General features: G+C 43.3%; 1 protein-coding gene across 1 annotated transcript in view; it reads left to right on the forward strand.

The window, feature by feature from the left end:
• SEMA5A (semaphorin 5A) overlaps positions 1-15,557 on the forward strand; it is a 505,753-nt gene that overhangs the window by 298,588 nt on the left and 191,608 nt on the right. Inside the window, exon 11 of the mRNA XM_065399065.1 lies at positions 3,537-3,654. Coding sequence (XP_065255137.1) covers positions 3,537-3,654 — 118 coding nt within the window. The remainder of the gene's footprint in view (positions 1-3,536; positions 3,655-15,557) is intronic.

Genomic DNA, 15,557 nt, shown 5'->3' on the forward strand with positions numbered 1-15,557 from the left:
CCAGCAGAGTAAGTATGAGAAGTAGAACACTTATAAGGCTGATATTGGAAGCCTAGGTCCAGAGTCTGATGTTGGCTACTCCAGTGTAAATGCAGCATAACCATTGAAATATACTGTGTTCTATTAGATTCCCTCTCGTGTACCTGAGAGAAGAATCTGCCCCATGGGCTTTCCTTTCCTTTTTTAGTAATTCAAATGAGCCATTTGTTTTTACGTATTAATTGAAACATATTTTATGTTCGTTCTCATATTAGTTGGCTGACGTAGGTCATTTTTAGTGTTTCTATAAGGAAGGTACTTATTTGGGTCAGGCATAATGTGAACAGGTGCTATATACGTTTCCTCACTCATTTTTGCTAGTGCATCTCAATTTTGACCCATGGTCCTAACCATTTCACTTTTATTCCTGGGCCTGTTTCCTGGTAGTAGCAGACTTAGGCCAAATTGTGTAATGTTTTTGATATGTGGACAGATATCCACTGGGGATTAAGTTGAAGTAACTCATTTTCACCTCTGATAAAATTCAAATGTAACCCAAATTTCCAGAGGTAGAAGGGGGCTAATGTATTATCCAATTCTGCCAATTAGTCTGTTCTGTTTTAAAGGGCTGTCAACTTAAAAATCATACATGGTAATTTTTTTTCCAGACAGAAATATTCCTGCAGTAGTACCCAAGATAAATTTAACTGAAAGAGGTTAGAGGGGAAAAATCTATATTAGCTTCCAGTTTGCTTACACCATATGCATTTGACAGCCCTTCACGTCTAGTTAGTTTTATTGTTTCCTCTGTACAATGTCAGTTTCTCCATTGGTTGTGTGTGTGAGAGACACACAGTGACATGAGAGTAAGAAGCATTAAAAGGTAGGGGGAAAGGAAAATGTGATTCTAAAACAACAAAAATTGGTGTGAAGACTTAGATGCAGGTATAATTTCTAAAACTACTTTTAACACATTTGAAAAGAACCAGTTCTCAAACTGACCATGCCCCTTTGAACATTATTCCATCTTCAGTGGGTACTAGCCAGTTCAATCAGCTGATAGCAGTATCACACAAAATAACTTAATATTTGGCCTATTTGGTATAATAGTGACTGAAGAATAAAAGGAAAAAGGGAGCCCGAGGCTGAAGTGAAGTTAAAGATGACCTTGTAAAGTTTAATGTATATTTGGAGGGCAGAGGATGAAAAATATAACTGGCCAATCAGTAGGAAGAATAAAAGTAATTCAGCCATTTTGGCAAATTTCTCATATTTTTGCATTATTTCAGCCACAGTTCTCCCTACTTCCTCCAATAGAACTAAATTCTGCCCTTCAGTGTGTATGCCTCTCCCATTAGTGTCAGTGGGAGTTATATACTCACAACAGAAGATTAGCACTGCCTATTGTTGCTAGCACTGGTGGAGCTGCAATGATGTTACAACAACAATGGCAGATTTTCCCAAAAAAACACTTCAGACACGGCCATAGGGAGAATTTAACTGACCTCTTGTGTCTGTTTATCCGTTTGTATGCAAGAAATTTCCTCTTAAGGATTATGCTGTTCATGTGAAGTGAAAAAGAAACACACAATACCTCTGAATTTAAGAACAGGTATTTCTGTTTCATTGAGGAAAATAATGACACATTGTGTGTTATCACTTGCGTCTTTCATTTTAGCATCAGACGAAAGCTCTGTAATCTTCTAGCCTCAAAGTTTGCTCCCTTTTCACTCTGTATAAAGTACTTATCTTGTGTGGCTAACTGATTTTCAGTTGGGAGCAGCAACACAAAATAATGAGATACCTGGAGAACATAAATGGAACTTTATTATCCCCAACAAGAGAAGAAAAGGGGCTTTAGAACTTGGGACAGTTAATCAAAAATAGGCACCACAAAAATAAATATAAACTTAGATAGAAGATACCCTCTTCCATTCCCAATTTGGGAGCAAGTATAACAAATTATAAATTTCCCAGAAACTTGCAAATCGATGGGAGAAAGAATAAGATGTAAAAAGCCATACTGTGTCTTAGACAGATTGCCTCCCTGAGCTCTGTGGAGAAAAGCAGATCAAGAGAGATGCCCTTGTGTTATGCTCCATGTGGTAAGAACATCCCCACTCTGTCATGTATCATTAATGGTATTTGACTGATGAACTTTTATCATGACAGAACATACTCTACCACTTCATCTACAGGAATAGCTACCAGCAGAAGAAAGCTGTTATCTGGGAAAGGGGATGAACTGCTAGCTTTATGTGCTGGGACTCAGAGTGGTTGACCTGGTGCTTTCTCTCTTCCCCTTTTCCTATCTCATGTGGTTCCCCAAGAGGGTGAACGGGATTCCTAGGACCATGTGCTGGTTCTGAGGGGCATGGTGGGGGGTGGGGTGGAAGGGTTAGCTCCTCCTGCCATACCTTAGTTCTGTCCCTGCTCCTACACTGCTACAGTGTGCTCTGACAGTTCCCATACATTCCCGGTGCGGTGTTTGCTGCTGCTACTGTTCTGCTGCTGCTTTGGCAGCAGCATGGGCCCAGCTCTTTAGAATGTTCCATTTAGTAATTATTTTTGTATGCTCCAAGACATTGCTGATCGATGCAAGTCAGATAAGGGAAATAGGAATTTTTAGCAGTTTAGAACTCAGCTAAACCTGAACACATTTTATGGGATAAAGAATAAACACTTCTCTAGCCTGAGGGCTCTCTCACTTGCCAAATTTCAAAGGCTTCCTGCAGACTATGGAGGTGCAGGAACTTCTTAAAAAAAGTTGCAAGAATTTTTTACAACTGAAAATGAGGGGTCAATACAGCCTGAATAGAGGGGTTACTACAAGCTTCCCCTTTAATACATATGTACATGTACTAGGAAAGTATGAGTATTTTGATGCGAGGATCTAATGGCCAGCCCCCAATGATGGATTTAAAGAGACTGGTAACAACAAATACATGAAGAAATTGTGGGATTATTCCTTTAAGCATAGATATTATTTACTTAATTTGCATGGACTCCCCTATTTCATACCACGTAGCAAGGGCAGAATAAGCCATTTTTTGGTACTTATTTCAAAGGGTTCTATACCACACTGTAAAAGAAATAGCTGCTATTAATGAAGTTTTGTTGTGTTCTGTTTCAAAGGAGCAGCTATTATCTCCTTCCTCTCAAAAGGTGATAACTGTGGTTTCAAAATAGACAAAATCACGCCTCCTGAAATCATCTGAGAGCAGACAATTAAATTTTTTAATTACTTCTGCTATACTGCAAATGATTAAGTATTATTACAACTTGACTACATACTATGCACACAACTAGAAATTTACCAGACTACCTATAACAGATTCTAGGTCTGTATACCAGATGTTTATTAATTCCCATTAGTTTTCCACAGTTCAGTCACCTTGATGCTCCACCTGAACTCCATTACAACAATTACATGTTTGTTTTTACTTTATTGATCTATATAATATGAGGAAATGCTAAGTAGCATCTCAGGGAGCCTTGGCATGTATAGGCAAATACAAGTGTTCATATTATCTAATCTTTTGGGTTTGTATTTGCAGTGCATGTATTGGATCCCAGGATCCTTACTGTGGATGGGACATGGTGATGAAGAAATGCACAACATTGGAAGAAAGTCTAAGCATGAGTCAGTGGGAACAAAGCATCACTGTGTGTCCAGTAAGTCCAGGAAAATTCATTGACCTCTTAAAGTTCTTGAGTTCATATGGATCTCATGTAAACTAGTCACTGTAAGATTTCTCAGGCTGAGAACATAATTATACACAAAGCACATTGCTTCAGGCCTTTCCGCTCAGATGTGGACTGTAAACTTATTTGTTTTTCAGTTCGTAGCCGACTAATTTGCAGTATGTACAAGAAATTGTTTGCAGTTTTATACGGAGCAGTCAGCTTTCTTCCCCCACTGTACACATTCCCACTTTGAAGATGAATATTCAGAGGCAAATTACAACAAAGTGTTTTTCCTTCCAGAATTCCTTCCCCCCCCCACACACACACTTTGTACTGTAAAACCAGATTTTAATTGCTAGAGATGGAATCTTGCCCCCCGAGGTTGTTATTGCTAATTTAAAAAGTCACATAACATTTCACAAAGTTCACTAATTGAGAAAGTGCTATCCTTCCGGAGACAGAAAGTGGATTGTTTTGACGCAGAAAACCCACACACCTAATGACACATGAACACTGATTATAGCAAGTATAATATTTATGACTGCTCACTTTTTTTTTTTAATATATATAATTTCATGTGGGATGGAGTTGATATGCTCTCTCCTGTTTAGTCTGGCCTCACTCAAAATATGTAATGAAATAAACAATTAATACAATAATAATAAATATTTTATTATTTGATGTACAAGTACAGATGGTCTTTTATAAACAAAGAAGAAAATTCCCTTCCCCAAGGAGTTTGCAAACTAATGGCCAGATTCTGCTTCCCCTATTCATGTTGAATAGCACCTTGGTCTATTGAAACAGTTGCATTGCATTCAGTGGGATTATTCTAGAAGTAAGGTACCACTCAGCATCAGGGTGGTAGAATGTATCTGTATAGCATAATTGGAGTAGACACCCAACCAAAGTGGAAGGGAAGGAGGGTAATCAACAGAAACCTCAGGAAAAGGGAATACTGCTCTTTGCAGAGTACGATTTACAAAGAATTCAGAGAATGCTATTTTAGATGCACTCAAGAGCAAGAGTAGACAATATGGAGGTGAGAATAATAAAGGAAATCAAGCAAAAGACAGATTAGAAGAATGTGGAGACACCTTCCACTGAAGAAGAGGGAGGTTGTTTAAGGCACAGAAGTGGCTACAACTGGTACTGATTCTTGAGTAGGGAGAAGAAAACAAAAGGAGCAGTGAAGCAAGATGATTATACAGACCATATGGAACAAGAGAAGGAATAGAAGGAAATGAGAACTAAGATATAAGCAAGGAAAGAGCTATATGAATGCCTGAAGGTGAGAAAGATGAGGCCGAACTTGATGTGTAGTCAAGGAGCCAGTGGAGAGAGGGGCAGAGAGAGATGATGATTTTTAGCTGCAGTGTTTTGGATAGACTAGAAAGGGGAGAAGAAAGGAAGCCAGAAAAAAAGGGAAGTTATGATAGTAGAGATTAAAAATAACTGGTGCATGAGGCAGGGGGTTAGCAGTCAGGATACAGAGGAGAAGTCAGATTTTAGGCATGTTACAAAGGAAGAATGGCAGGATTTTTTCAAGATCCTGGATGCTCTGAGATTCAAACAGGGCACAAGCCTGGGTGGCAGGGAATATAAAGCAGTTATCATTGAAAAGGTTGGGGAGAGGAGAGTGACTTGAGGGATAGGTGATGAATATAGGAATAAAATGTCATCCTTGAACTTAGATAAAAAATACCTTTTGCCTGTCTGAACTGTCTCCCCCAACCTGGCTATCTTCCAGGGCTGCCCAAACGTGTTTGAGTGCTCTGTGAGGGGGCTTCTCTAAAGCACTCGGTTTTTACCTGACACTGCTCCCGCTGAAGTCAATGACTAACTTCAGCAGAAAAAGTTAAGCTAGTATTGAGCATACCACTGTCTACCTTCCAAAATTGACAGTGACCACTAATCGGGGGTAAAACCCACTTGGAGACTTGCTCTTTTATAATGAAAAACTGCTTGTATGCTTATACTTTTCTAGTAACCAACAGTTAGTGCTTTAGCATCAAGTTCACAAATCCCTCTCAGTATTTTTCTATTAAATACATACTAAAGGAAAGAGGGTTTTGTTTTGTTTTGTTTTCCTTTGGGAATATTTGAGATCTGTGGTGTACAAATAGAAATGTGTATTCTAAACACTACTCTCAAATGCATTTTGAAGCTAAATCCACCTCTCAAGTCTTTTAGGCTTTTCCTCATCATGTTTTGTTGTTATTTATTTGTTTGTTTGTTTGTTGTTGTTTCCCGCCAGTCTCACATTTTGCTAAACCTTTTCAAACCAGCAAAGAACTCTGTCTAATGACAGACAGACTGATAGAGGTTAAAGACAAGGAGTACAGCCCATTCACAAGAGTGAATAAAGTGGTGTTTTGGTCACATCTTGTTAATACATGGTTACATTAACACAGTTCCCCCCCCCCCCATCTCCTAAGATTATTCCAAAGGTTTATTAGTATAAATCAGGTAGTTTGTTCACAGGCATCATGACAGAAGTGGATCTTCAGAAGGATACAGAGAGAGTAATGGCCTTAAAGCTGAACTCAGGAAAGACTTTCCCTGCAGTGTGTTCAGAAGGTTACAAAATCCAGAGTTCAGTCGAGTGAAAGAGAAATGCAAGTTCCAAGTCTCAAGTTTTCTTCACTAAAAATGCCCTGCCAGCAGTGCCATTCTGATCATATTGCAAGTGAGCTGCTAGCTCGAGTGCCTCAGATGACCTCAACTTCCACAATACTAATTAGGAGAAAAGCAGTCTGTCAGATAGTCAGGCCTCAAATCAAGGTCAGAACTAACACCTAAAAACTTAATTCTGAAATAGACCTGCAGCCAGTGTAAGTCACAGATCGCAGGTATAACTGTTACACGACCCAGACTTGTTTAGCAGGCAGGCTGATGCTTTCTTCATTAGTTACGATTTTTGATGGTATTACCCAAAATGGAGTTGATTACTGTGATCCAGTCTTCAGGGGACAAAGGCATGAGTGGGTCCTGAAGCATAAATTCAAAGTGGATCTTCTACATACTGCTTTGAAATGTTTCTCTTGTGTCCTGCCACTTTGTCCACCAAACTGTGAATTGTCTCCTCACCAGCCCCTACAAGCCCATACTTGTGAAACTACCACAGCCCAACAATGGGACACAATATGTGACAACTAACCAAAATGAGGGGCACACACAATTATTCATGACGGAAGCTTACAATGCTCTCATCTTTGTTTCTTTAGTATAAATGACTTTTTCTTTTACTTTTTTCCCCATGACTCTTTAGGTCTGATGTAAGTAATTGTAAACAATATATCTGAGGGGACACCAAATTTGTGTGGAACTTGGATAACTAGACAACAATGGGGCTAAAATGGGAATGTCGCTTGAAATATATGCCAAGTATCAGAGGGGTAGCCGCGTTAGTCTGCATCCACAAAAACAACGAGCAGTCTGTTGGCACCTTAAAGACTAATAGATTTATTTGGGCATAAGCTTTTGTGGGTAAAAAAACCCACTTCTTCAGATGCATGGAGTGAAAATTACAGATGCAGACATAAATATACTGACACACAAAGAGAAGGGAGTTACCTTACAAGTGGAGAACCAGTGTTAACAAGGCCAATTCAGTCAGGATGGATGTGGTCCACTCCCAATAATTAATGAGGAGGTGTCAATACCAAGAGAGGGAAAATTGCTTTTGTAGTGAGCCAGCCATTCACAGTCCCTATTCAAGCCCAAAATAATGGTTTTATATTTGCAAATGAATTGTAGCTCTTCAGTTTCTCTTTGAAGTCTGTTTTTGAACTTTTTTGCTGAAGGATTATTGACTTTGCTGAAGTGATTGACTGTCCAGGGAGACTGAAGAGTTCTCCTATTGGCTTTTGTATGTTACCATTCCTGATGCCTGATTTGTGTCCATTTATCCTTTTACATAGAGACTGTCTGGTTTGGCCAATGTACATGGCAGAGGGGCATTTCTGGAATATATCACATTAGTAGACGTGCAGGTGAATGAGCCCCTGATGGTGTGGCTGATGTGGTTGGGTCCTCTGATGGTGTCACTAGAGTAGATATGGGGACAGTAGGCAGCAGGGTTTGTTACAGGGATTGGTTCCTGGGTTAGTGTTTCTGTGGTGTGGTGCGTAGTTGCTAGTGAGTATTTGCTTCAGGTTGAGGGGCTGTCTGTAAGCGAGGACTGCCTGCCTCGCAAGGTCTGTGAGAGTGAGGGATTGTTTTCCAGTGGTGTTCTGTTATTTTCCTTGTTGGACCTGTCCTGTGGTAGTTGATTTTTGCTCTGTCTTGCTCTGTCAACCTGTTTCCTCACTTCCTCAGGTGGGTATTGTAGTTTTTAAGAATGCTTGATAAAGATCTTATAAAAGAGGCCTCCCAGCCAAGCAGCGGCCCTAGCAGCGAGCAGCGGCCCCCAGGAGCCGGCAAACAGGGCTGCTAACAGGGGAGTTTAAGTGGGAGTTTACAGGGGGAGGTGGAAGGGGAGGCAGGAGGGCGCGGTGTTCGGTGTGCTCTGTGTCCCCAGAGGCTGAAGGCAGAGACCATAGCGGCCATGGGTCAAGCAGCAGGGGACACAATGCAGATGAAAGCATGTAGCGGCTGCGGTATGTATATTGTCCTAGCAGGGGCACCTGAACAGAGGTATGTCTGTATGAAATGCCGCCTAATTGCCCTGTTAGAGGAAAAGGTCCGAGGGTTGGAGATGCAGGTAGAGACCCTGGTAGAGTTTAGAAGGGGGTTCGAGCAGCTAATGGAGCAAAGGCAAGGGGTGGCTGAAGGGGAATGCTCGGGGCTGCAGATGGAAGCGGGGGCTGTGGTCTGTGAGGGGGGAATGTCGGGGGGAGAACAAGAGCAGTGGAAGCATGTGACCGTGAGAAGCAGGCCAAGAAAAAGGAGGGCTAGTGAGGGGGAAATAGAACTCAGGAACAGGTTTGGGTGTTTGGATAACGAGGAGGGGAGGCAGCAGATGGTAACTGATGGTGGGAGGCAGAGGAAGAAAAGAAGGGCAGCTAGTCCAATAGACAGGGGGGAGGAGTTGATGGAAACAGCATCAATACTCGGCCCCGGGAGGATACAGGATGGCAATAGGGGGACTATAAGGGATAATAGAGACAGACAGGAGTTACGGCCGCAGGGAACAGGGGATAGATTAGTGGATTGCGCTGCCACCAGGCAAAGGCAGGTTTATGTGATTGGGGACTCCTTACTGAGGAGGTTAGACAGGCCTGTGACCAGGGCGGACCCAGAAAACAGAAGGGTGTGCTGTCTGCCGGGCGCTAAGATACGGGATGTGGACCTGCGGTTGAAAAGGATCCTAAAAGGAGCAGGTAAGAACCCCTTGATCGTCCTTCACGTAGGAACGAATGACACGGCTAGGTTCTCGCTAGAGAGAATCAAGGGAGATTATGCCAGGCTGGGGAAGACGCTTAAGGAAGTCGAGGCTCAGATTATCTTCAGTGGGATTCTGCCTGTTCCTAGAGAAGGGCAGCAAAGGGCAGACAGAATTGTGAGGATAAATAGCTGGCTAAGGGAGTGGTGCTATAAGGAGGGCTTTGGGATGTATGGCCACTGGGAGGCTTTCGGGGACAGACAGCTGTTCTCACGGGATGGACTTCACCTGAGTAGGGAAGGAAATAGACTTCTGGGAGGGAGGCTGGCTCATCTCATCAAAAGGGCTTTAAACTAGGAACTTGGGGGAGATGGTTGGGAGATGTCCAGTTAATCTCCACGCCAGATTCCAACACTGAAAAAGAGGCCGAAGAGATAAGCACAGATATAGGTAGGGGTAGGGGATTGGACATAAGAAGGAGGGGGCGGATGGACAGTACGGGGTCCGTACCAAATTGCATAACTAATGGGAGAAAGGATAGACAGCATACAGTAAGATGTTTATACACCAATGCGAGAAGCCTAGGTAACAAAATGGAGGAATTGGAGCTCCTGGTCCAAGAAATGAAACCTGATATCGTAGGAATAACCGAAACGTGGTGGAACTGTAGTCATGACTGGAGTACAGGTACGGAAGGGTATGTGTTGTTTAGGAATGACCGGAAAAAAGGTAAAGGTGGGGGTGTGGCATTGTATGTCAATAATGAGCTAAAATGTAAAGAAATAATAAGTGATGGAATGGATAAGACGGAGTCTGTATGGGCAATAATTACACTGCGTAAAAGAACTACTAGAGCCTCCCCTGAGATACTGCTTGGGGTGTGCTATAGACCGCCAGGATCTAGCCTGGATGCAGACAGAGAACTATTTAATGTTTTTAAGGAAGTAAAAACTAATAAGAGCTGTGTAATCATGGGGGAGTTTAACTTCCCAGACATAGATTGGGGAACAAATGCTAGTAACAATAATAGGGCTCAGATGTTCCTAGACGTGTTAGCAGATGAATTCCTTCATCAAGTAGTAGCTGAACCGACGAGGGGGGATGCCATTTTAGATTTGGTGCTGGTGAGTAGTGAGGACCTCGTTGAGGAAATGGTTGTAGGGGACAACCTTGGCTCGAGTGACCATGAGCTAATTCGGTTTAAACTAAATGGAAGGATTAACACAAATAAAACTCTGACTAAGGTTTACGATTTCAAAAAGGCCAACTTTAATAAATTAAGGCAACTACTTAGGGAAGTGGATTGGGCTAACATACTTAGAGAGCTAAAGGCAGATGAGGCCTGGGATTATTTCAAGCTGAAGTTGCACGAGCTGTCCGAGGCCTGTATCCCGAGAAAGGGAAAACGGTTAGTAGGCAGGAGAATTAGACCTAGCTGGATGAGCGGGCGTCTCAAAGGGGCGATTAAGAAAAAACAGAAAGCGTACAAAGAATGGAAGAGGGGAGAGATCGGCAAGGAAACCTACCTTATTGAGGTCAGAGCATGTAGGGATGCAGTGAGAAAGGCCAAAAGCCGTGTAGAGTTGGACCTCGCGAGGGGAATTAAATCCAATAGTAAGAGGTTTTATAGCCATATAAATAGGAAGAAAACAAAGAAAGAGGAAGTGGGACCGCTGAAGAATGTAGATGGAGTGGAGATTAAGGATAATCTAGGCATGGCACAATATCTAAATGAATATTTTGCGTCGGTCTTTAATAAGGCTAATGAAGGGCTTAGGAATAGAGGGAGCAGGACAGAGGGGAATAAAGGAGGGGCGATTGACATTACAGTATCAAAGGTGGAAGCCAAACTTGACCAGCTAAATGGGACTAAATCGGGCGGACCGGATGATCTTCATCCTAGAATATTGAAGGAGCTGGCGCGAGAAATTGCAAGCCCCTTAGCGATAATTTTTAATGAATCTGTAAACTCGGGGGTGGTACCGTTGGACTGGAAAATAGATAATGTGGTTCCTATTTTCAAGAAGGGGAAAAAAAGTGACCCGGGTAACTACAGGCCTGTTAGTTTAACTTCTGTAGTATGCAAGGTCTTGGAAAAAATTTTGAAGGAGAAAGTAGTTAAGGACCTTGAGGAGAATGGCAATTGGGACAAATTACAACATGGGTTTACGAAAGGCAGATCGTGCCAAACCAACCTGATCTCCTTCTTTGAGAAAGTAACAGACCTTCTAGATAAAGGAAATGCAGTGGATCTAATTTACCTCGATTTTAGTAAAGCGTTTGATACTGTGCCGCACGAGGAATTATTGGTTAAATTAGAAAAGATGGGGATCGATATGAAAATCCAGAGGTGGATAAAGAACTGGTTAAAGGGGAGACTGCAGCGGGTAGTACTGAAAGGTGAACTGTCGGGTTGGAGGGAGGTCACCAGTGGGGTTCCTCAAGGTTCGGTTTTGGGTCCGATTTTATTTAATCTATTCATTACTGACCTCGGAACCGAATGTAGGAGTGGTCTGATAAAGTTTGCGGATGACACAAAGTTGGGAGGTATTGCCAATTCGGAGAAGGATCGGGATATTCTGCAGGGAGACTTGGATGACCTTGTAAATTGGAGTAACAATAATAGGATGAGATTTAATAGTGAGAAGTGTAAGGTGATGCATTTAGGGATGACTAACAAGAATTTTAGTTATAAGTTAGGGACGCATAGGTTGGAAGTGACAGAGGAGGAGAAGGACCTCGGAGTCCTGGTTGATCGCAGGATGACTATGAGTCGGCAATGTGACGTGGCTGTGAAAAAAGCTAATGCGATCTTGGGATGCGTTAGGCGAGGTATTTCTAGTAGGGACAGGGAGGTGCTGCTTCCGTTATACAAGGCGCTGGTGAGACCTCATTTGGAGTACTGTGTGCAGTTCTGGTCTCCTATGTTTAAAAAGGATGAACTCAAACTGGAACGGGTACAGAGAAGGGCCACTAGGATGATCCGAGGAATGGAAAACCTTTCCTATGAAAGGAGACTCGAGGAGCTCGGTTTGTTCAGCCTAACCAAAAGAAGGCTGAGGGGGGATATGATTGCTCTCTTTAAATATATCAAAGGGATTAATACCAAGGAGGGAGAGGAATTATTTCAGCTCAGTACTAATGTGGATACGAGAACAAATGGATATAAACTGGCCGTGGGGAAGTTTAGGCTTGAAATTAGACGAAGGTTTCTAACCGTCAGAGGGGTGAAATTTTGGAACAGCCTTCCGAGGGAAACGGTGGGGGCGAAAGACCTCTCTGGCTTCAAGATTAGGCTTGATAAGTTTATGGAGGGAATGGTTTGATGGGATAATGTGATTTTAGTCAATTAGGCATTAACGTGCCATCGCTGGTAAAATGAGGGTCCGGCTGTAGAATCTTGCCTGTATGCTCGGGGTTCTACTGATCGCCATATTTGGGGTCGGGAAGGAATTTTCCTCCAGGGTAGATTGGCAGAGGCCCTGGAGGTTTTTCGCCTTCCTCCGCAGCATAGGGCAGGGGTCGCAGGCTGGAGGATTCTGTTGTGGGTGGGTCAGCTTTTGTGGCCTGCATCATGCGGGAGGTCAGACTAGATGACCATATTGGTCCCTTCTGACCTTAAAGTCTATGAGTCTATGAGTATGAGTCTATGAATCTTGTAGGTGTTTGTCTCTGTCAGACATCAGGAATGGTAACGTACAAAAGCCAGTAGGAGAACACTTCAATCTCCCTGGACATTCAATAACAGATTTGAAAGTAGCCATCCTTCAACAAAAAAACAGACTTCAAAGAGAAACTGCAGAGCTACAATTCATTTGCAAACTTAACACCATTAATTTGGGCTTGAATAGGGACTGGCTGGCTCACTCACTACAAAAGCAATTTTCCCTCTCTGGATGTTGACACCTCCTCCTCAATTATTGGGAGTGGACCACATCCACCCCGATTGAATTTGCCTTTTTAACACTGGTTCTCCACTTGTAAGATAACTCCCTTCTCTTTGTGTGTCAGTATATTTATGCCTGCATCTGTAATTTTCACTCCATGCATCTGAAGTGGGGGTTTTTTTACCCACAAAAGCTTATGCCCAAATAAATCTGTTAGTCTTTAAGGTGCCACCGGACTCCTCATTGTTTTCTTGAAAAGTATCTGAGTTGTATGGCTCTGGCCAAGATTACTCTACTTCTTTCCTTAGTGCCCCTCTCCCCCAATGTCTCTTCACACTTATACAAAAGAGGCTTCCTCAGGGGTCATTGTGGGAGTTGGTGGCAATAGGCTGATGAATGGGTGGGGGAGTGGTGGCAAAGGAAATTCCAGATTCTGTTCCTGCTTCCTAGCGGGAGTGGCACTTTCCTCATACAGGAGCAAAAATGATTTCTTCACCTCTGCTGAGCTTCTGTTATTCCTTCTGAAGCCCCTGATGCTTTTCCTCTGCCCCTTTCCCTCTTCAAGCCAGTTGAGATGGAGAGAAGGGGCAGCCCTTACAGCCCAGTTCCTCTACCTTTAACAGCAAGGGCTCCCGGAAGGCCCCTGAACTTCTGAGTCCCTGAGTGCTGGGGAGCTGTTGAGGTGAGAGCAGGAGGGCTGGATTTATGCCCATGACACATTTGTGTATGCTATAAGCTCATCCTAGCAGGAGCCTCTCACATTCCAGGATACAGTCCACACCAGTAAGGGCTGTGTCACCACCTGCCCTGCAACCTGGGGTACCTCACAATGCTTTGCTGCTGTACCTTCCACCTGGGCCTCTCACAAACAGCATGCAGCTCACACCCTGTGTGTCTGTGTATAGCTGCAGCCCTGTCCTGCTACTCTGACCACAGCAGTCTGTCAGAAAACATAAGCCACACGCTAGCTTCCAGCAGCCGTGGTTACTACTTGCAGGGTGACCACAACACACTCCCAGTCCCAAATTTTCCTCCCAAAAAATGTGTTCTCCACTATCCAGCCCTCTCCTGGACAGTTCAGATATTTTGGGTCCATTGCCTCCGTAATGGAACAATATCGAACAGTTTGCTAAATAAATTGAGCTACCACAGAGCCCAGTTTAACCACAACACTAGATTAGTTTTGATTAAAGAATAAAACAAGTGTATTTACCTACAAAGAGAGATTTTAAGTGAGTACAAATACAAGGCATTAACGTTAGAAATGGTCACGAGGAATAAAGATGAAATGCTTTCCAGTGCTAAAACTTAACAAGCTAGACTTGGTTCAAGGTAAAATCCTTACCACATGTTCCCAACAACAGGGCTGACCAAACTTCAGGTCAGGATCCCTCCCAAAGTCAAGCGGTTTCCTTTGTCATCTTAGGTGAAAAAGAGATGTCTCTCTCAATTAATACCTTGGGGTGTTCTTGCCCCTCACTTTTATAGTCTAGTCACCCTTTGAAATTGAGTCTTCAGAGAATTACTCCTCAAAGCAAAGTTTATTCCAGCAGCGAAGAAGGCAAAGTGTAGTCAGGGGGTGAAGGTGCCCCGTGCTCTTTCTTCTCTCCTGTGTATGCTGAAATACAGATTTGCCTTGTCTCACTCTTGCTGTTTCAAGGACCTGGTTTACTACTATATATAAATTGCGGCACACACACAATCCTTTGTTTAAGATAGTCCTGATTAGGCAGGAGTGGTTAAATGGGTCTATGTGGGTTTGAACATGTTCTATAAACACTGTACAGGGAGAATTCATAACTTACCTATAATGTTGCTATATACATGTCACTGTGATATTATTGACCAGTGAGTTATTAGTTTTCAAATGATACCTCACAAGGCATACTTTGTACAAAGATTATCACAACAGTGTGTAGGGTGTGAATACAGGGTGCATTTGGTCACAGAGTTCTAGCTTTATTCTCCACTGCCCTGCACCTTGTGTCAAGATTTACACCTGTGCAAAATGGCCAGTTCACATTGGTGGTCATTTACACCTTTTTGAACTTAGTACCAGAATAAATCACTGTACAAAATGCAACACATTGGAGAATAAACCCTTTTGTGTTCTGACTTTTTCTGCATTATTAAATAATAATTTCTAACAAAAAAAAAAATGTTTTGCATGAAGCTTTACAACCACAGTCTGACCTGATGACCCTAACTTTGAAAAGCACTGCACTAGGGTGTGACCCAGTACTGGGTCACAGAATGCAAGGCACTGGTTCGCCTTGCTCAGCACCCAGGGACCCTGGCGGCTGGCCAGAAAAAACTAGTAGTAAAACTAGTAGTCCCTACCCAGAAGCAGCCAGCAGCAGGTCTGGCTTGTAGGCGAGGGGGGGCCCCCACGGGGCTCCACACGCTGCCCCCTCCCCGAGCACCGGGGTTCCCATCCAATGGGAGCTGGGAGTGTGTGCGCGCGCGCCTGCGGGCAAGAGCCACATGGAGCTGCTTGCGCACCTTCACCTAGGAGCTGGACCTGCTGGCCACTTCCAGGGCACAGTGCGGTCTGCGGCGCCAGGCAGGCGGGAAGCCTGCCTCTGCACCCTAGCTGCGCTGCTGACTGGGAGCCACCAAAGGTAAACTCATGCCCCAACCCCTGCCCTGAGCCCCCCCCAAACCCAGAGCCCCTTCCT

This window comes from Emys orbicularis, chromosome 2 (assembly GCF_028017835.1).
Source record: "Emys orbicularis isolate rEmyOrb1 chromosome 2, rEmyOrb1.hap1, whole genome shotgun sequence".
NCBI classification, from domain to species: Eukaryota; Metazoa; Chordata; order Testudines; family Emydidae; genus Emys; species Emys orbicularis.